Source organism: Trichechus manatus, unplaced genomic scaffold (genome assembly GCF_000243295.1).
Source record: "Trichechus manatus latirostris isolate Lorelei unplaced genomic scaffold, TriManLat1.0 scaffold00005, whole genome shotgun sequence".
In the NCBI taxonomy this organism is placed as follows: Eukaryota; Metazoa; Chordata; class Mammalia; order Sirenia; family Trichechidae; genus Trichechus; species Trichechus manatus.
In genome coordinates, this window is record NW_004443941.1 from 35,839,365 (window position 1) to 35,864,676 (window position 25,312).

A 25,312-nucleotide genomic window follows, 5' to 3' on the forward strand; every position below is an offset into this window, starting at 1 on the left:
CTTTATCAACTAAGTTTATGTAGTATTCTAAATCCTTTGTTGTCATTCCAACAGTGTTCACAGCATCTTCACCAGGAGCAGCTTTCATCTCAAGAAGGCGCTTTCTTTGCTCGTCCGTCCATAAGAAGCAACTCCTCATCCATTAAAGTTTTATCATGAGATTGCCGCAATTCAGTGACATCTTCAGGCTTCACTTCTAATTCTAGTTCTCTTGCTCTTTCCACCATATCTGCTGTTACTTCCTCCACTGAAGTCTTGAACCCCTCAAAATCATCCGTGAAGGTTGGAATCAGCTTCTTCCAAACTCCTGTTAATGTTGATATTTTGACATCCTCCCATGAATCACAAATGTTCTTAATAGCATCTAGAACAGTGAATCCTTTCCAGAAGATTTTCAATTTACTTTGCCCAGATCCATCAGAGGAATGACTGTGTATGGCAGCTATAGCCTTATGAAATGTATTTCTTAAATGATAAACCAAGAGTCAAAATTACTCCTTGATCCATGGGCTGCAGAATGGATGTTGTGTTAGCAGGCATGAGAAAAGCATTAATCTCATTGTACATCTCCTTCAGAGCTCTTGGGTGACCAGGTGCATTGTCAATGAGCAGTAATATTTTGAAAGGAATCTTTTTTTCTGAGCAGTAGTTCTCAACAGTGGGCTTAAAATACTCAGTAAACCATGTTGTAAACAGATGTGCTGTCATCTGGGCTTTGTTGTTCCATTTATAGAGCACAGGCAGAGTAGATTTAGCATAATTCTTAAGGACCTAGGATTTTTGGAATGATAAATGAGCATTGGCTCAATTTAAAGTCACCAGCTGTGGTAGCCCCTAACAAGAGAGTCACCCTGACCTCTGAAACCAGGCATTGACCTCTCCTCCCTAGCTATGAAAGTCCTAGATGGCATCTTCTTCTAATATAAGGCTGTTTCATCTACATTGAAAATCTGTTGTTTAGTGTAGCCACCTTCATCAATTATCTTAGCTAGATCTTCTGGATAACTTGCTGCAGCTTCTACATCAGCACTTGGTGCTTCGCCTTGCACTTTTGTGTTATGGAAACGGCTCCTTTTCTTAAACCTCATGAACCAACTTCTGATGGCTTCAAACTTTTCATCTGCAGCTTTTCCTCATCTCTCTCAGCCTTTATAGAATTGAAGAGAGTTAGGGCCTTGCTCTGGATTAGGTGTTGGTTTAAGAGAATGTTGTGGCTGGCTTGATCTTCTATCCAGACCACTAAAACTTTCTCCGTATCAGCAGTAAGGCTGTTTTGCTTTCTTATCATTCATGAGTTTACTGGAGTAGCACTTTTAATTTCCTTCAAGAACTTTTCCTTTGCATTCACAACTTGGCTAACTGTTCGGCGCAAGAGGTCTAGCTTTCGACCTGTCTTGGCTTTTGACATGCCTTCCTCACTAAGCTTAATTATTTCCAGCTTTTGATTTAAAGTGAGAATCGTGCAATTCTTCCTTTCACTTGAATACTTAGAGGCCACTGTAGGGCTATTAATTGGCCTAATTTCAATATTGTCGTGTCTCAGGCAATAAGGAGGTCTGAGAAGAGGGAGAGAGACGGGCAAATGGCAGGTAGATGGAGCAGTCAGAATATACACGACATTTATCGATTAAGTTCACCATCTTATATGGGTGCATTTCGCAGAGCCCCCCCCAAATTACAACAGTAACATCAAAGATCACTGATCACAGATTACCATAACAAATATAATAAAAAAGTTCGAATGTTATGAGAATTACAGATATGTGACATAGAGACACAAAGTGAGCACATGCTGTTGGGAAAATGTTGCCAATAGACCAGCTCGACGCAGGGTTGCCACAGACCTTCAATTTGTAAAAAACACAATATCTGCAAAGCGCAATAAAATGAGGTATACCTATATGGATATGTATATACTGTATTTATAATATATATTCTTTTTTCTACAGAATTAATATCATTATATATTGTAAAAAGCCTATTGTCCTTGCGTCGATTCCAAATCATAATGACCCTATAGGACAGAATAGAACTGCCCCCTAGGGTTTCCAAGAAGCGGCTGGTGGATTCAAACTGCTGACCTTTTGGTTAGCAGCCAAGCTCTTAACCTCTGCACCACCAGGGCTCCGTACTATGCCACCACGGCTCCAAAATCATTATACACACATGCACAGTGTTTTATATCCCATTTTTACACTTAACATGAGCATTCTTTCCTTCTTATTAACATTCTTCAAAATAAAGTTTTAATGGTTGTATACTATGCCATTGTATGGGTGTAGCATAATTTACCCAGTCCCCAACCTGTGGACATTTAGGTTTCTGTCTCTCTTTCTCACTTTTTTGTTTGCTTCTTTATACAGTGATCCTATGACCACCTATCAATTACTTCTTACGTGCCTTTCTATTTCTTTCTGCTCTGTGCCCCTCCTGCCATCTCCATTCTTACTCCTCAGGTTTGCTCTGCCATCTGGCCTGAAGCTGTCTCTCCACAGTTCCCCCAGGGCTTCTAGGAGAGCATTGTCCTCAGTAGCTCAGGCTGACTGGTGACCATCTTGTTCCAGGAGGTGCCCAAGGATCAGTCTGAGGAGGACATGGTGGGCCGGCCCTTGCCACACCTGGCTGCCGCCATGCAGGCCTCCGGGGAGGCAGTATACTGTGACGACATCCCTCGCTACAAAAATGAGCTGTCTCTCCGGCTGGTCACCAGCACCCAGGCCCACGCCAAGATCAAGTGAGTGTAGGAAGGGGAGGAGGGTTCTGGAGCCACCTGGAGGCTTCGTGCTCTCAGCCAGGCACTGAAGATAAAAAAATACCAAGGCTCCTCCAGGTCTTTCCAGTCTAGGGAGGAAGAAGGGCAGTCATCTTTGAACATCACAGTCTGGAGAGGAGAGGAGAAGTTAGGGCCTCACTGGTGCCGGGGGAAGGTCTGCTTCAGGGAGACAGAGAAGGTGAAAGTGGGGAGTTAGGCAGGGGCCAGATTAGGAAAGACCTGATGTACTAAACAGGAAGATTATACTTAACCCAAAAAGCAGTGAGAGGCTACTGAAAGGCTTTAACCAGAAGAAGGTTAGATTTGCATTTTGGATATTTGCTAAATTGAAATGCAAAATTTCAGGAGAACTTGAGTCAGACTAAATGCAAGAACATGGTCTTCAATTCTGACAGACCTGGGATTGAATCCCTGCTCCATTGCTTAGTAATTGTGACCTTGGCCTGTGTGCTTCAACTCCCGTATCCCCATCTATAATAGGGTGTTTTGGTTAGTGATAGAGAATAGTCACTCATACACCATTGTTCATCTTGGAGAGCCTGAGCAGCACGAATTACTACTTTTGTTGTTGTTGGGTGCTGTCGAGTAGATTTTCAACTCATAGTGACCTCATGTGACAGAATAGAACTGCCCCATAGGGTCTTCTTGGCTGTAACCTTTACGGAAGCAGATCGTTGTTAGGTCTTTTCTCCCGTGGAGCTGCTGGATGAGTTTGAACCACCAACCTTTTGGTTAGCAGCTGAGTGCTTAATGTTGCACCACCAGAGCTCTTCTATAATAATCATAATCCCTTACACTCATATGGCACTTATTATTTGCTGCACCCTTGTTTAAAGCATTTTACATATATTGGCTCAGTTATTCCTCACAACAACCCTATTATTATCTCCACATTCCACTTGAGGAAACTGAGGTGCAGGCAGGATAAATCTTTTGCCCTGGATCACACAGCTGGTAAGTGGCAGAGCTGGCGTTTGGAGCCAAACGATATTATCAACTGTGCTGTGCTGCCTGCAGATGTTCAAGCCAGAGGACTGTGAGCTCCATTTTGCAAAGAGTATAAGACACATACCCTGCCGAATAGAAAACCTTGGAAAAACCCTCCCTCAGGCCCTGCCTCTGCGTAGATTAGGAGTCAGATCTTTGTCTTTGCTCTGCCTGCTGATCCTAGCCTGGAGACAGGCTCTATAAATGGTGAACAAGATGGAGATAAAATTTAACAGACAAACTCTTCCAGGTTCCTGAAAAAAAAAGTGTGTTTAAGTTGATATGGTTGCCAGGTATGTGGTAAAATTCATTTATCTCTGTCCTTGAGTGGAGGCTGTACTGACATACCATGAGTATCATGACTAACATCATCTCCACTGGAACAGCTTTGCTTGATCCAAGCAGTGTCTGAACGAATGTAGGAGGATAGGCAGACATTGTAGTAACTGCAACAACCTGGCAGCGTGGTAGAGCAGAAATGGCACTAACTTTGCCACTCTTCATACCTTTTCAACTAGTTACTACGTTGAGTTGATTCTGACTCATGGCGACCCCATGTGTGTCAGAGTAGAACTGTGCTCCATAGGATTTGCAATGCCTGATTTTTCTTAAGTAGATCTCCAAGTCTTTCTTTTGAGATGCCTCTAGGTGGACCGGAACCTCCAACATTTTGGTTAGCAGCTGAGCACATTAACTGTTTGTACCACCCAGGGACTCTGCTCGTACCTTACCTCAATTCTAGTCCCAGTTATGCTGCTTTCTGGGCAGGTGAATTTGGACAAGCTACTCAACTTCCCTGTGCTTGCGTTTCCCTAAATGTAAAATGAGGATAATGATAACCACTTTTAGGGGTGCTTGTGAGGATTTAAACGTTTGGAAGGCAGTTGGTACTTCATAGCAGCTTCCATACCCTTTCCCCGAGGTGCCTTTGGCCTATTTCTCCATGAGGGCATTGGTCAGAATGATCAGGACATCGTTTGGACTGCTGTAATTGATAAACTCTTCCAGCCTCCTCCCTTTGAGGTCTGCATCGCCTAATTACGTCTGGGATGTCCTGCCATGCTGGTGTAGCACCGTTAATGTGGCATGGGAAATTCAGCTGTGTGAAGATGTTCAAGGCCATTGGATCTGTGATACAGCAAGGGACCTAATGTACTGATTTTCAGTGGGTGTTAGTTGGGTGATCTGAATTTTAGCTAGAGCTCTCCAGAGTAAATGCTGCTCAGTAGAATTTATTCCCTTTTACTTGGAGACCAGAACAAGCTCTGTCGGAGTAGGCCTGTCTTACTGCCTTACATCCCTAGTACCATTCAACACAGTGCCCTACACACAGAAAGCATTTAATCAGCATGTACAAAATGGAATGGAATGGAATGGAAGGTGGATATAGGAGGAATTAAGGTGGAGGGAATAACATCAAAATGAAGACTGTGTTATCCAATCAGGTGACAAGTCTTCTGCTTTATTTTCACGCCTAGCCCCTAACACTGTTTTTTCTTGCAGGTCCATAGATACTTCAGAAGCTCAGAAGGTCCCTGGGTTTGTTCGCTTCTTCTCAGCTGATGACGTTCCTGGGAGTAACATAACTGGACTTTTTGATGATGAAACCATCTTTGCAAAGGATAAGGTATGTCATGGATTTGATTTCCTCCATATGAAGTAAGTGGAATGAGTGTTTAAGTTTTAACTTTTGCCCATTCCTCCAAATACCTAATCTTGAAAAGATTATACATTTTCATATATTGCAGACATCATCCAACTGGCAAATATTAAAGATAATTGGTAAAGGGATAAAATATGCCTGGAAACATTTTTAGTTTTAACTTAATATTTTTTTGTTTATTTAATCAATGACTGTTATTTTTCCATAGCAGGATGACTCCATACTAAAGTGGAATAAAAACAAGGCTAGTGATTGTACTTGAATTTACAATCTAGTGCTTAAGGTTATACTAAACCCCTTCATTTAAAAAAAAAAAAAAGTGAGGATACATTAAACAAACTAAGCAGACAAGAAATCACCGTATCACCATTATGTGTATTGATATTTCACTTATATGAAAGTTTATCTATGAATCTCAACTGCATGGAATTCTGCCCCCCACAAAAAAATTTCTAAACATTCAAGATAGCTGTTACAAAAATCCATATACTTTACTCATCCGATAGTCCTCAGACAGTCACTTTACAATTCTAATTCAGTTCAAATGTTGCAAATTAGATGTGGGTAGGTGTTGCGTTAGGGAGAGTTCACCTTATTACTAATGTAAAAGTGAAAGAGAGAACAAAACGCTATAAGCATAAGCCACAAGGACTCGAGAAAAAGAGAACTTGATAGAGAAACAACTGCTTTACAAATTTCAAGAGCCCTTGAGAGTATTGCTAGCACTTTAGTTCGTGAGTCAGCCAAGTTCAAGAACCATTGCACTAACCAACCTAGTTGATAAGTTAATTGGGTCCTCCAGAGACATTTATCATACACTTGCATGCAAAGTATTGTTCGTGACTGTCAGAAACCTCATATTACAAAGTGATGGGTTGAACAACAATCTTTTTGCTGTGTATTTGGAGATATTGGATGAAAATTATCCCTGAAGGAGATCCATTAAGCTTTTATGCGAAGTGGATGATTAAAAGAAAAGAGTTATCTGGGAAATAGAACATAAAAGAGAGGGCAAGGTGAAAAGAAAATGAAACTGGGAGTCAAAACCTAAGATTTAGTCATGATCTAGTAACTAGCCAAGTGTGACCTTGCCTTCTGAGTCTGGGTCTCTTTATACGAAGAACAAGAGGATTGGAGTAGATCCAAGATGACAAACACACTTCATGGTGCCATTCCTCCCATTCTGCTCATGTCAGACATCACTAATCAAACACAGCATTCTGTCTGGTGCAGCTTCTTGACTGGCTCCTAGTAGTAAATACGTAATCAGAATTGGCCCTTGAGATAAAATCCATTTGCCGTCTTGATACTAATGATCTGATTCCTAGTCCAGCTCTAGGACTATAGATTCTAACCACTTATGAAGAGGCACAAAACTCCAGTTAGTAGGATAAGGAAACCAAAAGACCTCAGGACATTCCTAAAATGTGCCTTAATAGGAGTTTGTGGGGGCAGGGACTTTTGCTGCCTTTTGAACAATCCAAAATAATTTGCTTCACGAGCAACTCAATTATGTTTTTAATAATCTGGCTCTGTACCTAGGTGACTTGTGTTGGGCACATCCTTGGTGCTGTGGTTGCCGACACCCCAGAACATGCACAGAGAGCAGGTCAAGCAGTGAAAATCACCTATGAAGAACTTCCATCCATTATCACAATTGAGGTAACTGAGAATGAGCTGCCTGCGCAGAGTAGTGAGCTCTGTATTTCTGGAGGCACGTTCATTAGGATACCCTAGAGATTTATAAGTGCGTGACTGCTAACCGAAAGGTTGGAGGTTTGAGTACACTTACAGGTGCCTTGAAAAAAGATTTGGTGATCTACTTTTGAAAAATCAGCCATTGAAATTTCTATGGAGCACAGTTCTGCTCTGACACACATGGGGTCACCTTGAGTCAGAATCAACTCAACAGCAACTGGTTTTATTTTGTTTGTTTTTTTTTCCTTAAAAGAAAATTTGAGCAGCAACTGGGAATTTGATAGTTGGGTTTTAAAATCCCTTCCAGCACTGGGGTTCTTAGGTCCTATGAAACCTTCCCCATCATGATCCTAAGGCTCATTCCTGTAATGGCGAAACTGAGTCCCTCCTTCCTCAAATTTCAGCTCCAGTTGGTTCCCTGCAGAATTCTTTGCTTTTTTCTCAAGGTCCAGGGTTGTCTGTCTATTCTGAGGAAATAGAAGAATATGATTCCCTACAAGAGAACTTACTTTAATCCCATATATGAAGCTTATAGAGATTCATATGTGAAAAGAGAGAGGCAACAATTCAGAGAGCTTCTTTTCTCCCCAGTCAGAAACCACCGTCCTCCCCCTGAAAGACAAATTACTGAAGCTTCTTTTTGATCCTTAGGATGCTATAAAGAACAACTCCTTTTATGGACGTGAGCTGAAGATTGAGAAAGGAGACCTCAAGAAGGGGTTTGATGAAGCAGATAATGTTGTTTCAGGTACAGCTGTACTATGTGGCAATGGGGATGGGCCGGCCCTGGATTGTAGAGGGGAAGCCTTGGTTTTAGAATTAATTCAAGAGATCAACACTGAACCCTGAACAAGGGAAGTGATTTCTTAATATAGAAGAGAATCTGTCTTAGTTTCTTAGTGCTGCTGTAACAGAAATACCACAAGTGAGTTGTTTTAACAAACAGAAATTTATTTTCTCACAGTTTAGGAGGGTAGAAGTAGGAATTCAGGGCACTGGCTCTAGGGAAAAGCTTTCTCTCTTTGTTGGCTCTGGGGGAAGGTCCTTGTCTCCTTTCAGCTTCTATTCCCTCAGTTGCTTGGCAGGCTTCATGTGGTGTGTCATCTATCTTCCCCCATCTATCTGTGCTTCTTTGCTGCTGTGCCTAATCTGCTCCTTTTATATCTCAAAAGTGATTTATTCAAAACACACCCTACAGTGATATGACCTCATTAATTTATAAAGAAAACCCTATTCACAAATGGGATTGCATCACATGTATAGGAGTAGGATTTACAAACAAGTATTTTGAGGAAACACAATTGAGTCCAGACAGAGTCCCCGTGCTGTTTATAACAAAATAGTAGACAGCTGGCTGGAAAAGATCTTCAGTCATCTTAACTGCCCTCTCCTTCCTCTAGGCTGCATATGCCTAAGCAACTCTGGGGAGAGAGTGGTGGGTGTATTCTAATGTGGAAGATTGTCAAGGGGGAGGTAACAGCCACTGGTGCATGACCACCCCTGGGTCTGTCAGACCTCTCACCACACACACTCCTAGCCCCTTACCATCTACCCATCCTCGCTAGCACTCTCCCCTCGCCTCAGTCTCCCTCCCTCCCTCTTCCTTCCTCTCTGTCACTGTGACACAGGGTCCACAGCTCTCACCCCAGGACAAGACTGCTGACTGAAGAGTCCTTTTCTGGAATTGTCCTCTAGATTGTCTGTTGTGCATTGCTTAGTCAGAGCATGGCACTCACACACAAGCCAACATCGCGCTAGTAAGTCCCCTCTCCAACATATCTGATAACTTCGGTTGTTCAAGATGCTTTCATGTTCAGCCTTCTACTCATATCTCTTCATTCCTTCTTTACCTTTTCCAAAATTTCACAATGATAATTTCAAAAAGTCTCTGTTCTCTCTGGCTGCAGTGAGAAGAGAGCTTAGCCCTGATGCATTTCAGTGTTGTTCTTGTTTCTTTGTTGGGAGGAATCCTCAGCTTTCAGATGGCTAAGCCCCCCAACCCTTTTCAGCCCAGTCGTGGAACCAAGAAATTACCTGTGAGCAGTTGGCTTCTGCCCAGGATACTCGGCAGAGTCTGCACTCTCCTGAAGCAGACTTGCACCCTCTGCAGCACTGGGCTCATGGTGGGATGTCATCTTGCTCCCCCAGGTGAGGTGTACATTGGTGGCCAAGAGCACTTCTACCTGGAGACTCACTGCACCATTGCTGTCCCAAAAGGCGAGGAAGGGGAAGTGGAGCTCTTTGTGTCTACACAAAACACCATGAAGACCCAGGTAGAGGTCCTGTGCGTCGTGAGGGCTTGGGGAGGGCACGTGGGAGTTCTTTGCAGGCCAGGAGTGGCAGTGTAGGGGATGAGGCAAAGGATATCTGGCTGGTCCCAGCAGGGGTAACATCCTGGGTGAGGGTGTAGACTTGAAGCCAGCTCTCAGCTGTCACCAGTAAGCTGGTGTCAATAAGCTGGTGTCACTGAGCTTGTTACTTAGTCTCACAGCCTCAGTTTCCTCATCAGTAAAGTGGGGCTTGATAGGGTTGTTGTAAGAATTAGATGAATTTTAATACTTGGATTAGAGCATGGTAAATGTTAGCTATATTCGTTCCAGTGCTATATGGCCATGGTCAAGTCATATTGAAGGTGACAGCCACAGGGACCACCAAATGATCTGCCACAGCTTGAATAGTCCCCATTTCTGAACTGAATGTGATGTGACAGTGGCTGCCAGTGTTTTTGACAACTGATCCACCCCTCCTGACCCACTGGTCTAGCCAGATGGAATGAGTTCTGGCTCTGAAAGTATGCTGTGACCAGTGGCTAATCCCTCTGGTTAAAAACAAGAGTCTGAGTTCAGTCTGCAGTGACTGATGAGGGCTGGGCCCCAGCACCACTAACCAGAGGACGACATGGGAGGGGGAGTGGGGGTTAACTTTAGAATCAAGGAAATTCAGAATTCCCACAGTAACTAGGCCTGTGTACACCGGCCTGAAATAAGTTCAGATGATGCATTGAATGAAAATGTTTTTCTTTTGCTCATAGAGCTTTGTTGCAAGAATGTTGGGAGTTCCAGCAAACCGGATTTTGGTCCGAGTGAAGAGAATAGGAGGAGGCTTTGGTGGGAAGGAGACTCGGAGCACCGTGGTATCCACGGCAGTGGCCCTGGCTGCACACAAGTGAGTTCCAAGGCCCACTTCTCCCAGCAGCCCCAGAAAAAGGCCACCTGTGCCTGGAAGTTTCTCTGGGTTTCCCCCTTTTAGGATTAGTTTCCTCCTGCTTTGAATTCTCACAACCCTCTATTTTTAGAACTCTATGGCATGGGGAGGGGAGTCCCTGGGTGGTGCAAACAGTTAATGTACTCACTGCTAACCGAAAGGCTGGAGGTTCGAGTCCACCCAGAGGCTCCTCGGAAGAAAGGCTGGTGATCTACATCTGAAAAATCAGTCATTGAAAACCCTACGGAGCACAGTTCTACTCTGATACACATGGCATCGCCATGACTTAGAACTGACTCCATGGCAACTAGTTTTGGTTTTTAGGGTATAAGGGTGTGGGTAATCTCACCTATTCTTCCTTGTGTTCTGACCCATGTGTCTATATCCTATCTACCTTGCCTTGCTGTGAGTTCCCCAAGGGCAAGGACATGGCCTTATATCCTTATATCCCCTCTGGGTCCAGTATTGGGCCAGGTGGAAAAAGAAGGCTTCCACCTTGAGAACCACAGGGCTGGGCTTTTGTGGAAGGCTCAATGGCATTTAACCTACGGGAACCTCCTTCAGGACTGGCTGCCCCGTTCGCTGCATGCTGGACCGTGATGAGGACATGCTGATAACCGGTGGCAGACATCCCTTCTTGGCCCGATACAAGGTTCTAGATGTTTGGGGCTGTGCCAGGGTGGGCAGGGCCTGGAGATGAAGGCCCAGGGATCCTGGGCTGCATTCTTAACTCTTTGCATGACTGTCTGTAGAAGTTCAAAGAAGAAATAGAAATGAAATAAATTCAAATAGGCCAAGAGCATAGAAGGGTAGTGATGGGGAAGGCCGGTGAGCCACTTCCAAGAGATGTCACAGAGTAGTGTCCACTCCTTTTATGAATTTGCTGTGGTCTAGTCAGTCTCCGAAACATGATTGTCAGCAGATTCTATAGTAAATCTATCACTTAGAGTGCCTTAATGTTAACATGTTCACAGCCTGATGTAAAGTAAAAATCAGAATGACCACCTAGTAATTTACAATGAGAAAGTAAACTTGCCTGGGGCTTGGATGGACACAAGTTGTTAGGTTGCCGGACCAGGAATGCTGGACACTGTCCAAGTTACCTGCTGGGCCACTACTTTCTGGGCTTGGATGGATGACCAGTCCCTGTACTGATCTTCCCCTCTGCACAGTAATGCAGCCTTATAGGCCTCAGTCCAGCTCTGTGAACCTGGGAGCCTTCTCTCTTTATGAGCTTGCTTTGAACATCTCCCCTTGGACCTATTTGGAATTTGTTTCGTGATTTAACTCCCAGAAAGGGATTGTATTCCTCTCATTCCCAAATTCTGTGTGCCCAAAGAAAGTAACTTGATCTTTTGGATTCCTAGTTTCCTTGCTTGTAACCCTTGTAAAAGGGTTGTGGTGGTTTCATAAGGCCAGGGATGTAAAAGCACATTGATGTGCATGCAAAGTGTAACTTCCGTCTTTTGCTGGCCAGATGCTGTGAAGGGAGTCTTTCCTTCCTTCTCTTCCCAATTCCTCCCCTCCCTGCTCTATCTCAACTTACTTTCTCCTTTCTACCTCCACATTCCCTCTCTTAGAACCAGAGCCAGAAGTAGGTAGACAGAATGAGGAGTATGGGAAGGTATGTCCAGGGTTGAGAAGCCAAGGGCGCATCAGTGTGTCAGTGGAGATGTTAGTTTCTTCTTTACCTGTTTAGCTCTGGTGATCTCTTAAGTTCTTGATAAATGCAATCCATAGTGTGATTTCTTGTTCTGTTTGTTTCCTCCAGTTAGCCTAAGTGAGAGGGGATGATTAGAGGTAGACAGAGAGAGGGGGGTGTTGAGAAATCACTCTCCTTTTTATCAGGTTGGCTTCATGAAGACTGGGAGGATTGTGGCTCTGGAGGTGGATCACTACAGCAACGCGGGGAACACTCTGGATCTCTCTCAGAGTGTAAGTAGAGCATGCCTCCTGCATTCCAGGGTGACTAGCTGTCAAGGGCATACCCCACAGCCTTTGGCACAAGCAGGCAGAGTCTCCACCACTGCACAGCCAGGTCCTTCTCAAGGCTTGCCTGTTCCCGTTGCAATAGCCTCCTCACTGGTTTCTCCTTCTTTCAGATCCTTGGCTACTCTCTAAAGCAGAGATGGTAATAATATATTCTCAGATTAGAAACCCACCTTTCTTGTTCAAGATATTTTGCCAAGCAAGCAAAGCTAGATGCAAAATAGGTACATTGAATAGTATGTATATCTATATTATGGTGGTATATATACACCAAACTATAAACAGTGATTACTGTGGAGTGGGATTAGGAGGGATGCACACTGTCATCTTCTACATTACACATTTCTGTGATATTTGAGTTTTAAATGATGACCTAAATTACCTTTTTTTAAAAAAACAATGTCATTGAAGTATATTTTACCTACCATAAAACTTATTCTTTTGAAGTGCATATTTCAGTGATTTTTAGCAAATTTAAAGAATAATGCAACCCTTATCACAATGCAGTTTTTGGACATTTATCAGTACAAAATGATCTCTTGTGCCTATTTGCAGTCACTTCCATTCTCATCCCCCAGCCCCAGGCAACCACTAACCTACTTTAGATTTTTCTTTTGTGGGTAATTCATATAAATAGAATCATACATGATATAGTCTTTTGTGTCTGGCTTCTTTCACTCAGCATAATGTTTTGAGGTTCATTCATGTTATAGCATGTATTAGTACTTCATTCTTTTTATTACTGCATTGTATGGCTATACTGCATTTTGTTTTTCCATTCACCAGTTGATGGACATTTGAGTTTGTTTCCAATTTTTAGCTATTATGAATAATGCTGATCTGAACATTCATGTACAAGTCTTTATGTCGACATATGTTTTCATTTCTTTTGGGTAAATTCCTAGCAGTGTAATTGCTGAGTCTTGTGAATTTATATTAAATTTTTTAAGAAATGGCCAAGATTAGGTTTTGTTGCCCTTTTGTGAAAACTTCCTTAAGATAATTTCTGAGACTGTCCCATCCATTGTCTTACCTCAGGGCCCCGTTGATATGTCTTTGTGAGTCTGTGAGGGCTCAGCTCCTGTTGGGTCACATCCTGTATGCTCAAGGAGAGGGAGTAATAACTCCAATATTATTTCCTAAATCAGTCCCTCCTTGTGATCAGAGATGGGAGCTAACACATCGATGTTCAATACCTGGACTTAGTTGAGCTCCTAGACGGCAGCCATTGCAGGCTCTTTAAATTCACGGTGCTGGTTTTCCACCGGATACCATCTGGTTCTTCACCAGGTTATTAAGTAAGAGCGATGTTCCCATCAGTGGCATTGCCGGAGTGAGCAGACTCAATGTACATCAACATTTTAGCCTGAGGCCTTCTTTTGCCTTTTAGGTGTGTAAGACAATAGAGGATAAATTTTATTATGCCTAATACTATCAGGATGTAGACTAAGACTATTAATATCCCTTGCAGTAGTGATCTAGCCAATGTACTTATTTCTGATGATAACCAACCAAATAGATCTGGTGTTTGTAAGGGTATGACAATGTGTAATCAAGTAGCTTGCTGTCTAATTCTATGTATATCTTGTCTACAGCATAGACTACACTTTCTTGAACTAATAAAAAAAATCAAAGGTTATTTTGTTATCTCATGTCACCTTGGCTTATGAGATCAGAGATCACTGTTGTGCTTCTGTCTCATCTGTTATTTGTCCCATAGTGACTGACAAATTTTCTTAAAGATTTCTCCAATTCAACTATACCATGAGTAGGAATTAAAGCTACCAACAATATTCTGAGTGTTGGACCAATGGGTTTTCTTCTGACTTTCATTTTACAATGTGTAACAATTTAACATTATCTTTCCAGTATTTACTAACATTGTTACTATGAATACTTAAAGATAATCCTAAAGTTTTGAAAGTGCATTGTCCATGCATTTGTTAGTAATTTAAACAAGATTGCCCATGTAAATTCATTATCAGTTGGAAAGGATCATCTAAATTAGTATAGTTGGATCTATCACACAGAAACATATATCCTTAAAGAGCACTCAAAGTTTGTCTAGAAGGAACAGAAAATACAGAAAAATTTACATGTGACAGGTTTTCATTAGAGAACTAATGATTAGCAAGATAGTACAGGATGGACCTTTCCTGTAGGAGTTCTTCAGTTAGTCTGTTTAAAACATACTAAGTGTTCTTGCCAAGGGCAAGCTGCCCCTCCGTGGTTCACCTATTGTCATGAGTCACTGTCTCAGAAGCAGAAATGGAACCAAAGACAAAACGGAGTCTGAGCCATGAGGTCAATCTCTTCTGAGAATCTGGTTTCTTTAAGATACATAATTTTCTGCATCGTAAGAGGGTGAAAGTTTGATTACAAACATTAGACAGGTATTTCATACGACACTGTCTTAAAGACTGATTAAACTAATTACTAATTTACCCTAAACATAACTCTCAGTCTGATCTTTGAAGTTAATTTCCCAAAACAGACTGAATTCTTCAAAAAAAAAGCACATTGCCCAGGGCAAAATGGTCTTACTAGTTTATCTGGACCATTGTTTGACTCAAAGTGGCTTCAGGAACCAGTTTTCTTCTCAAAGCTGGAGGTTCAAAAGGATACCCAAAGACAATAGCCTGTGTGGGTTACCTCAACCTCCATGAAAACCAGAAATCTGGATTCCAGGAGAATTGCATACAACTCTCTTATCATTCTTTCCTTTGGATCATGATCTCGCTGTAGAATCTTTTATCAAAAATGTTCAGTAAATGGTAATTGGATGACATCATCTGGTTTTTAAGATCCCAGGCACCATACAGCAAACTAGGAAATAAAACAGAAACACTAACAATTATATTAGGCATTGTCTGAAATAAGCAATGAAACCATGACCCTAAGGTCTTTGAACCAAGGAAACAAATCTCATGAGGTGTTTGTCTCTACATAAGCAGCATGAGTAACTGCTTTTCATGTGCCTCAACAGCAACTACATTCTGCAAAACCTCAGATTGAGTATTAATATAAATACAACAACATTTTTATCTATTGAGGCACAAACTGTTTTGTAAGAGACTAACAGGAAATCTAATGCTGTTCTATTTTGTAAAATCGTAGCTCAAATTTCAATTACTTCTCTGGCTATGATACTTATAACTTTGCTAAGTTTACCAACAGGAACTTCTAATTCAAGAGTTAAAATATCTAAACCCACTAGTTAGATAATTTAGGAGAAAGGAGAATGATCTCTTATATCCAGAAATAAGGACCTTAAAATATCAGCAATATTAAAAAAACCATATTTTCCTTTAGTTTACTCAGTCTTACGTAGTTAATTTCTGTTCCATGTGATTCTGGATCAGCCGCAGTCTGTGCAATCATCAGCTTCTGCATAGGAGTTCTGGAAATTTTGTCTAGTCAGTCTTTTTAGCAAGTCCAGTATAGTCCATCTTTTTGTTGCTATATTTTGGTCAAACTTTTTCAGCAAATCAGCGAAGTAAAAACTTAATCTGCAGTTGACAAAACTTAATATGGCCATGATTAATTCATAAACATAATATTCTTAATAGTAAAAGACCTGATAGAAATTAATTATAAGCATAACGTAAAGGCCAAATAAAATCAGTTAAAAAAAACTTTAGATAAAAATATTTCTAAATATAGCCATTAACCATATTCAAAGAGCTAAAGATATAATGCATAATAATTTTGAGACAAAATACCATATAGTCAGGATATACCAAAAATATACCAAGATTATCAAATCTGTAAATACCTGAATAGTAATAAAAAAAAACTTTATAGGTAAATGATGTGAATTCCGCAATCAAACCATTGGCTTTGAAAATGCTAGATTTAAAAAGATAAAGTTGCAACCAAGTTAGCAATAAAGAGATAATAATATAGGTCACTGTGAAACATTACTTGTTATTTAACAAAAGATCTTAAAGTAAAACCCTTAGCTTTCTTTTCTAAAAGCCCTGCCGCTTAGTATTCAGACTCAGGAATCCTATTCTAATGAGAGGCCAAACCTTTGTCTTCCAGGCAGGTTGCACAAAGAATAAGTTAACCCTTTAACTCAGAAATTAAAGAAAATTTTGTTATTTTAACTGCAAGAAACCCAATTCTTTGTTTTATATGCTACTTAACATTAAGACTCCTAAAAATCTCATAAATTAAACCATTAAACTTTAGTCAGACAGATGAAACTTGACCATATCAAATAAATTTCTTTTTCAGTAAACCTCTTAAACGTTGCCTTTGTTGCATATCTCTTTTAGTGCATCCCTTTAAATGGCAAAAATGAACACACTGATTAGCAGACTTCATATGTGTGTGTGTGTATATATATATATATATCCTCTTGTGGCATGAAAAGACAAAGTATATGAACTTAAATTATGACAAATATCTATTAACTTAATAACATCAATAAGATACCTAAAATACCTTTGGAATTATTTTAAGCCTGTATACTACAAAACATAGCTGTTGTTGAAAGAAAAGTCTGTTTTAACATTCTAAGATTTCATTCAACTTTTACCACTTCTCATATTTTCCCCAATCTAATTTTAGCCCTTAAAGATTTTATCAACTGGCTTTGGAAATCACAAAGTCTCTGCTCACTTTACCAATTCATTGATACGGATATAACCTTAAGTGTTTGGCTGTTGCTGGAAACATTTTTCCAGGCCACTTCAGGTGTGTCTCATTGTGATTTCTATTTTTTTTTACTTCTTTAATTTCCCCTATAATAGAGAAAACTTGTTTACAGTTCTATGATTAGGATCTACCCAATTTCTGATAACTATAGCAAAGCAGGAATTTTTCTTATCGTTTGTCTTAAAAGAGTCTCCACCTAGCTGGAAACGGGTCTTTTAAAAGCGTCCCTGGAGCTACAGGACCTTGGAGACTGGGAGCTAGGGAGGCCTGATCGTGCCCCGCCCTCACTCTCTTGACTCAAGGAAGATGTTTACATATGTTTAAATTGTTGGAGGCATTTTGAAAGAGAAAAGATAGCTAATTTCTTTCTTTTTTACTGTTCTGGAACTGCTGCTTTTAGACAAAACTATCCCTTTTCCTTAAATAAAACACATTTCATATAATATCTAGCTTAAGTTACTTAAAAAGGTTTCACTTTTAAGACTGACATAGTATAAAACATAAAGATCTTAGCGTACTTTTCAAATAGACCAATTTATATCAAAGTTTCTCCAAGTAGCTATTAAAAATCTAAATCATAAGACAGACACAAGACACAGTTTTTTCTGGATGAAGAAAGAACTGAGGTTCTATGACTAGCTTTACAAAAAACAGCAATTCTTAGCCATAGCCACCAATCTAATACAAGACAAACTTAGACACAATGCTCTAGACCAGAAGCAAGCTCTTAGAACAAAAGGAGACAGAAAGATCACATAAACTCACCAGATAATACCACACAAAACAAAGATACGGGGATCCTAGTTTCTTGAAGTGTATATAGCAATTTTTGGTAAGATCGACTCAATTCAATGGAAAAAAGAGGTACTGAACTACCACTTCTCCCTTAAATATCATAACACAGGTCAGGAGCTGCCACCTTTTCCTGTGAATTTGGCAAAACAGAGCATTATTTTCCAGGTTTTCTCTGAGCCACAGGAACCTAACCCAAAGAACTTCTCACCTTTTATCTTTTTCTATTAGCATTTAGTTAATAAGAATTTGTTGGACCAATGAAGACCCTCCTGACTTGCCTTACTGAAACCCGTACCAGTGATTGTTAACAAAGATGATTCAAAATGTAATATTACATTTTCTAGCCAATCAGTGAAAAAGCGACGCTTTCAATGATTCTACCCATTTTGTGATGTTGATATATACTGATGGCTCTGTAACTGTTCTTAGGACTCCGGCAGACATGGCTGTGGCAGCATGCTTGTCTGTTTTCCCATTCTTGCATATTCTGTGATATTCTTTGGACTCGGGCAGACATGGCTGTGGCAGCATGCTTGTCTGCTTCCCACTTTTGTCCTTTTGAATATATGCCGAATAAAACTTTCTTTTTGCCGTAAAAAAAAAAAAAAAGAAAGAAATGGCCAAGATATTTTCCAAAGTGACTGCACAATTTTACGTTCCAACCAACGATGTCTGAAGGTTCCGGTTTCTCCGCATCCTTACCAATATTTGCATTGTCTGTTCATCTGTCTGTCTGTCTGTCTATCTATTAATTGCTTATAGCCATTTTAGTGGGTGTAAGGTGGTATCATTGTTCTTTTAGTTTGTGTTTCCCTAATGACTAATGATGTTGAGTATCTTTTAATGTGCTAACTAACTAGTCATGTATTTTCTTGGGGAAATGTTTATTCAGATATTTTGCCCATTTTTTAATTGGACTGTTTTTCTTCATGTTATTGAACTGTAAGAGTTTTTAAATAAATTTTGGATACAAGTCCTTTACCAAATACACGATTTAAAATTATTTTTCCCAATCTATCTTATCTTTTGATTTTACTAGTTGGCATCTTTTGGAGTGCAAAACATTTTAATTTTAATGAAGTCCAATTTATCATTTTTTCCATTCGTTAGATGTCATATCTAGCCCAAGGTCATGGAAAAGTTTCTTGTGTTATCTTTTAAAAGTTTTATAGTTTTAGTTCTATTTTTTAGATACAATTTGAGTTCATTTTTGTGTATGGTGTGAGGTATATATGTAGATATCCAATTGTTCCAGTACCATTTATTGGAAAGACATCATTTCCCCAGTGAATTGCCTTGGTGTCATTGGAAAAAAATCAACTGACCACAAATGTAAGGATTTATCTCCGGATTCTCAATATTTTTAATTGATCTATATGTCTATTCTTATGCCAGAACCACACTGTCTTGATTACTGTAGCTTTATAATAAATTTTGAAATTTGGAAGTGTGAGTCCTAGAACCTTATTCTTTTAAAAGATTGTTTTGGCTACTTTGGTTCCTTTGACTTTCTAGAAAAAAATTTTTTTTTTTTTTCAGATTAGCTTGGTAATTTCTTCAAAAGAGCTGCAGGAATTTTGAAAGAAATATGTTGAATTTATAGATCAATTTGGGAACAATTGCCCTCTTAATAATACTGAGTCTTCCAATTAATAAATATGGAAAGTCTCTCCATATTTAGATCTCTAATTATTTTCAGTAATGTTTTGTAGTTTTCAACGTACAAGACTTTTTTAAAATTTCTTCCTAAGTATTTAATTCTTTTTGGTGTTAATGTAAATGGAATTGTTTTCTGTTTCATTTTCAGATTGTTCATTGCTAGTGTATAGAAATATAATTGTTTTTGTGTCCTGTGACCTTGTTAAATTCATTTATTTGTTCTAGTAGCTACAACAGTGGGCTCAAGCGTAACAACTGTGAGGATGGCACAGGACTGGGCAGTGTTTCATTCTGTTGTGTATAGGATCGCTATGAGTTGGAACTGACTCAATGGCACCTAACAACAACAGTAGCTTTTTGTGGATTCCTTAGCATTTTCTACATACGATATCATGTTATCTGAGAAAAAAGACAATTTACTTCTCCTTTTCAAATCCACATCTTTTATTTCTTTGATTGCCTCATTGCACTGTCAATTGCTTTAGTAATCAGCAAAAAAAAAAAAAGAAGGAAAAATAAAACATTCCTAAAACCTGTTCTTGCCACAAGAAGCATTCCAGACATTTTAGCACAATTTTCAAACTTTCAGTTTGATTTCAATTTACCTTCTGGCTTCATCTCTTTGACCCTACTTTTGATGTCCCCCACCACATGTTTCCTTCTCTTCAGACACATTATAGATCCCTGATTCCCAAACAGGCCTTTCTCTTACACCCTTCACTGACTTTGTGCATGATGTTTTCTGTACCTAAAACCCACTTCCCTTCCGTCTCCATCTAGTTGACTTCTATTGATTCTTTATTATGCAGCACAAATGCCATCTTAGTCCCTTTATACTCCCACACATTTATAGTATTAATTACCATATATTGTGGTTACAAGTCTAGTTTTCGGTTTGCCTACTGGGATGTGGACTCTTTGAGAGCAGTAAATGTATCTTATTCTTTTTTGTAACATCAATACCTTCCACAGTGTTTGACACACAATGATAACTTTTTAAATACTTGCTGACTGAAATGATGACTAAATGATTGACCTTAGTGGTAGTTGTATCTTTACAGCTGAAGTGGCATTCAGAGGACCTGGGTCCTACACTGCTTTTAAGTACCAAGCATACCTCTTTATCTGTAATTTAGCATGCAAGATCATGCTGTACCTCTTTTGAATTAAACTTTTTATTTCAAGGTAATTGTAGATTCACATGCAGCTGTAAGAAAGAATAGCGAAATCCCGTGTACCCTTTACCTAGTATCCATCTTGCAGTACTTTACTGCAATATAACAACCAGATATTGACATTGGTATAATCAAGATACAGAACATTTCCATGACCACAAGCATCCTTCATGTTGCCCTTTTATTGTCACACGCACTTCCCTCCTACCCTCCCTCCTGCTTAACTCTTGACAACCACTACTCTGTTCATCATTTCTATACTTTTGCCATTTTGAGAATGTTATATAAATTTAAGTATACAGTATGTAGCCTTTTGGGTTTGGTTTTTTTCACTCTGCATAATTCTCTAGAGATTTGTCCAGGTTGTTACATGTTATCAATAGTTCATTCCTTTTTGTTGCTGAGTAATACAATTCATGTTTCCAGTTTTTGCCTATTACAAGTAAAGATGATATAAATATTAACGTACATGTTTTTGTGTGAACATGAATCGTCATTTTTCTGTGATAAATGCCAGGAGTGCAATTGTTGGGTCATATGGTAGGAGCCCTGGTGGCCGAGTGGTTAAGAGCTCAGGCTGCTAACCAAAAGGTCAGTAGTTCGAATCCATCAGCTACTCCTTGGAAACGCTATGGGGCAGTTTTACCCTGTCCTATAGGGTCGCTATGAGTCGGAATCAACTGGACGGCACACAGCAACAATGATGGTAGTTGCATGTTTGGTTTTTGAATAAACTGCCAAACTGTTTTCCAGAGTGTCTGTAACATTTTACATCCCCACCAGCAATGTATGAGTGACTTAGTTTCTCCACATCCGTGCCAGCATTTGATGTTGTCGTTATTTTTATTTTAGCCATTTTGATAATTGTGCAGTGATACCTCATGGTGTTTTTAATTAGCGTTTTCCTAATGGCTAATAATGCTGAGCATTTTTTTTTTTGTGTGTGTGAAATATCTGTTCATGACTTTGGTCTATTTTTAAAAATTGGATTGATTTTTACTCTTCAGTTTTTAGAGTTCTTTATATATTCTAGATACTAGCTCATTGCTGTATATGTGTTTTGCAAATATTTTCTCCCAGTGTGTAGTTTGTCTTTTTATCCTCTTAACAGGGTCTTTTGTAGAGGAAACGTTGTCTTGTTTTGTTTTTTAACTTTGATGAAGTCCTATTCATCAACTTTTTCATTTTAGGGATCATGTTTTCGGTATCAAGTTTAAGACTCTTTGCCTAGCCCGGTTCCCAAAGGTTTTCTCCTATGTTTCTCTCTAAAAGTTTTGTTTTACATCTTATATTTAAGTCCGTGAATCATTCTGAGTAATTTTTGTATAAGGTGTGAAGCTTAGGTCAAGGTTCTTTTTTTTTTGCCTATGAATGCCCAGTTGTTGCTGCACCGTTTATTGAAAAGCTATTCTTCCATTGAATTGCTTTTGCAGCTTTGACAAAAACCACTTAAGCATACAGTTGTCCCTCAGCATTTGTGGGAGATTGATTCCAGCACCCCCTCACATAACAAAATCCATGGGTGCTCAAGTCCTTTATATAAAATGGCATAGTATTTGCATGTAACCTACACACATCCTCCCGTATATGATAAATATCATCTCTAGATTACTTATAATGCCTTATACAATGTAAATGCTATGTAAATAGTTGTTACACAGTACTGCATTGCTTAGGGAATGATGACAAGATGCGAGGCAAACAATGCTCAAACAACTAGTGCTAGATGGGTACTGAAGATCTGTGAAATGGTGGGAAGCTCAACAGGGTATGCCTACACATCATTTCATTCACGTGGATTCAGCATAGTGCTGAGCATGCGGCAAATTCAAGTTTTGCTTTTTGGAACTTTTTCAAAATATTTTTGATCTGTGGTTGATGGAATCCGCTGGTGCGGAACCCATGGATACTGAGTGCCTGGGGGCCAACTGTATTTGTATGAGTCTATTTCTGAGTTCTCTATTCTGTTTCAGTGATCTATGTGTCTAGTCCCCCACCAGTACTCTACAGTTTTAATTACTGTAGCTTTATAATGTGTTGAAATCAGGTGAACTGATTCCTTCCACTTTATTCTTCTCTTTCCAAATCGTTTTAGCTGTTCCAATTCCTTTGCCTTTCCATATAAATTTTAGAATAATCTTGTCTATATCTACAAAAATTTTTCTGGGATTTTGATAGAAATTATGCTTAACCTGTGCATCAGTCTGGGGGAAGATTTACGTCTTTACTATGTGGAATCTTCCAAACCTTGAACACTATATGCCCCTACAATTTTTTAGATCTTTTCTGTCAGATTTCTGCATAGATTGTTTATAATATTTCCTCATTCTTTTGATGTCTTCAAGATCTGTAATGATATCTCCTGTTTCATTCCTTATATTGGTAATTTATGTCTTCTCATTCTTTTTCTCTGTTAAATCTTGCTAGAGTTTTGTTAATTTTATTGATCTTTTCAAAGAGCCAGCTGTTCTTTCATTGATTTTTTCTATTGTGTTTCTGTTTTCAGTTTTAGTGATTTGTGCTCTTTATTATTTTCTTCCTTCAGTTTGATATGGTTTAATTTTGATCATTTTTTTCTAGGTTCTTGAGATGGGAGCTTAGATTATTGATTTGAAACTTTTCCTCTTTTATACTGTATGCATTTACTGCTGTAAAATTCTCTCTCATCACTGCTTAAGCTGTGTCCTACAAATTTTGGTAAATTGTATTTTCATTTTCATTCAGTTCCATGTATTTCTTTAAATTTTCTCTTGAGACTTTCTCTTTGACTTGAGGATTATTTAGAAGTGTGTTGCTTGGTTTCTAAGTGTTTGGAGATGTTCCTGTTATTTTTCTGTTATTGATTTCCAGTTTGGTTCCATTTTAGTTGAGTGCACACTCTGTATGGATTCAACTCTTTTAAATTTGTTGTGGTTTGTTTTATAACCCACATTTGGTCTATCTTAGTATATGCCCCAAGGATACTTAAATAGTATGTATATTCTGCTGTTACTGGGTGGAGCGTTCTATAATGTTGATTAGATTCTGTTGGTTGATGGTGTTGTTGAGTTTTACATCTTTTCTTATTTTTTTCTATTGATGGTTGACAGAGGGGTGTTGAAATCTCCAACTGTAATTGTGGATTTGTCTATTTTTCCTCTCAGTTCTATCAGATTTTTCTTGACATATTTTGCAACTCTGTTTTTTGGTACATGCACACTTAGGATTGCTATGTCTTCTTGGTGGATTGACCATTTTATCCTTATATAACATCCCTCTATTTCTGGCAGTTTTCTTTGTTCTAAAGTCTGCTTTATCTGTTATTAGTATAGCTGCTTCTGCTTTCTTTTGATTGATGTTTGCAATATATATAGAGAGAAAGAAACAGAGACAGGAAGAGAGAGAGAGTCTACTGATGTTGTCATTTTACCAGTTCCAACGAAGTATGGAAATCTTTTTACCACTTTGACTCCCCTTCATTTATAATTTAAAAATATTTTCTGTACATACATTTAGAGTCACATCAGACATTGTTACAATTTTTGCTTCAGCCATTAAACATAATTTAAAAATTCAAGAGGAGAAAGGAACCCTGTTGTTTTTACTGATAATTATGCTTAAAACCAAAAAACCAAACCTGTTGATGTCGAGTCAAGTCGAGTCTGACTGTAGGACAGAGTAGAACTGCCCCATTTCCAAGGAATGCCTGATGGATTCGAACTGCCAAACTTTTGGTTAGCAGCCGAACTCTTAGGGTTTCCATAGTTATGCTTATAGTGCTTTTTCTTCCTTCGTGATATCCCAAGGTTCCTTCCTTTATCATTTCCTTTCTGTTTAGAAAACTTCTGTTAGTCATTCTTTAGGGTATGTCTGCTGGAGAAAAATTTTCTTAGTTTTCCTTCATCTGAAAATGTCTTTATTTTCTCTTCATTCTTTTTTTTTTTTTTTTCCTAAAATTTTCATTGTGCATTAGGTAGGTGAAAGTTTACAGAGCAAATTAGTTTCCCATTCAGTTCTTTGTTCATAAAGTGTTCCATGACACTGGTTTCATTCCTTACAATGTGTCAGCACCCTCCCCATTTCCATCCTAGATTCCTCGTTTCCTTTCATGATGATTTTCTACCACTTCCTGCCTTCATGTCTTTGTTTTTGGGCAAATGTTGCCCTATTGATCTCATGTAATTGATTGTTCTAAGAAGCACCTTCCTCTCGGGTGTTATTGTTTATTTTACGGGCTTGTCTATGGTTTGGCAGTTCATCGACAGGGAACTGCCAGAAATTCAAGCCGGATTCAGAAAAGGACGTGGAACAAGGGATATAATTGCTGATACCAGAAAGTGTTTACCTGTGTTTTATTGACTATGCAAAGGCAATCGACTATGTGGATCATAAGAAATTATGGATAACGTTGCGAAGAGTGGGAATAATAGAACAGTTAACTGTGCTCATGGGAAAACTGTACATAGACCAAGAGGCAGTCATTTGAACAGAACAAGGGGATACTGCGTGGTTTAAAATCAGGAATGGTGTGTGTCAGGGTTGTTCCTTTCACCATACTTATTCAATGTGTATGCTGAGCAAATAATCTGAGAAGCCGGACTATACGAGGAAGAACATGACATCAGGATTGGTGGAAGACTGATTAACAACACACGATATAAAGATGACACAATCTTGCTTGCTGAAAGCAAAGAGGGTTTGAAGCACTTACTGATGAAGATCAAAGAC

The 25,312-nt window shown here is 39.2% G+C and overlaps 1 protein-coding gene across 1 annotated transcript in view; it reads left to right on the top strand.

Annotated features, from left to right (window-relative positions):
- The window catches only part of XDH (xanthine dehydrogenase), a 90,805-nt gene that overhangs the window by 34,014 nt on the left and 31,479 nt on the right, over positions 1–25,312 (top strand). Inside the window, exons 17-24 of the mRNA XM_023736414.1 lie at positions 2,565–2,734; positions 5,264–5,387; positions 6,966–7,085; positions 7,773–7,869; positions 9,270–9,394; positions 10,153–10,286; positions 10,890–10,977; positions 12,174–12,260. Coding sequence (XP_023592182.1) covers positions 2,565–2,734; positions 5,264–5,387; positions 6,966–7,085; positions 7,773–7,869; positions 9,270–9,394; positions 10,153–10,286; positions 10,890–10,977; positions 12,174–12,260 — 945 coding nt within the window. The remainder of the gene's footprint in view (positions 1–2,564; positions 2,735–5,263; positions 5,388–6,965; positions 7,086–7,772; positions 7,870–9,269; positions 9,395–10,152; positions 10,287–10,889; positions 10,978–12,173; positions 12,261–25,312) is intronic.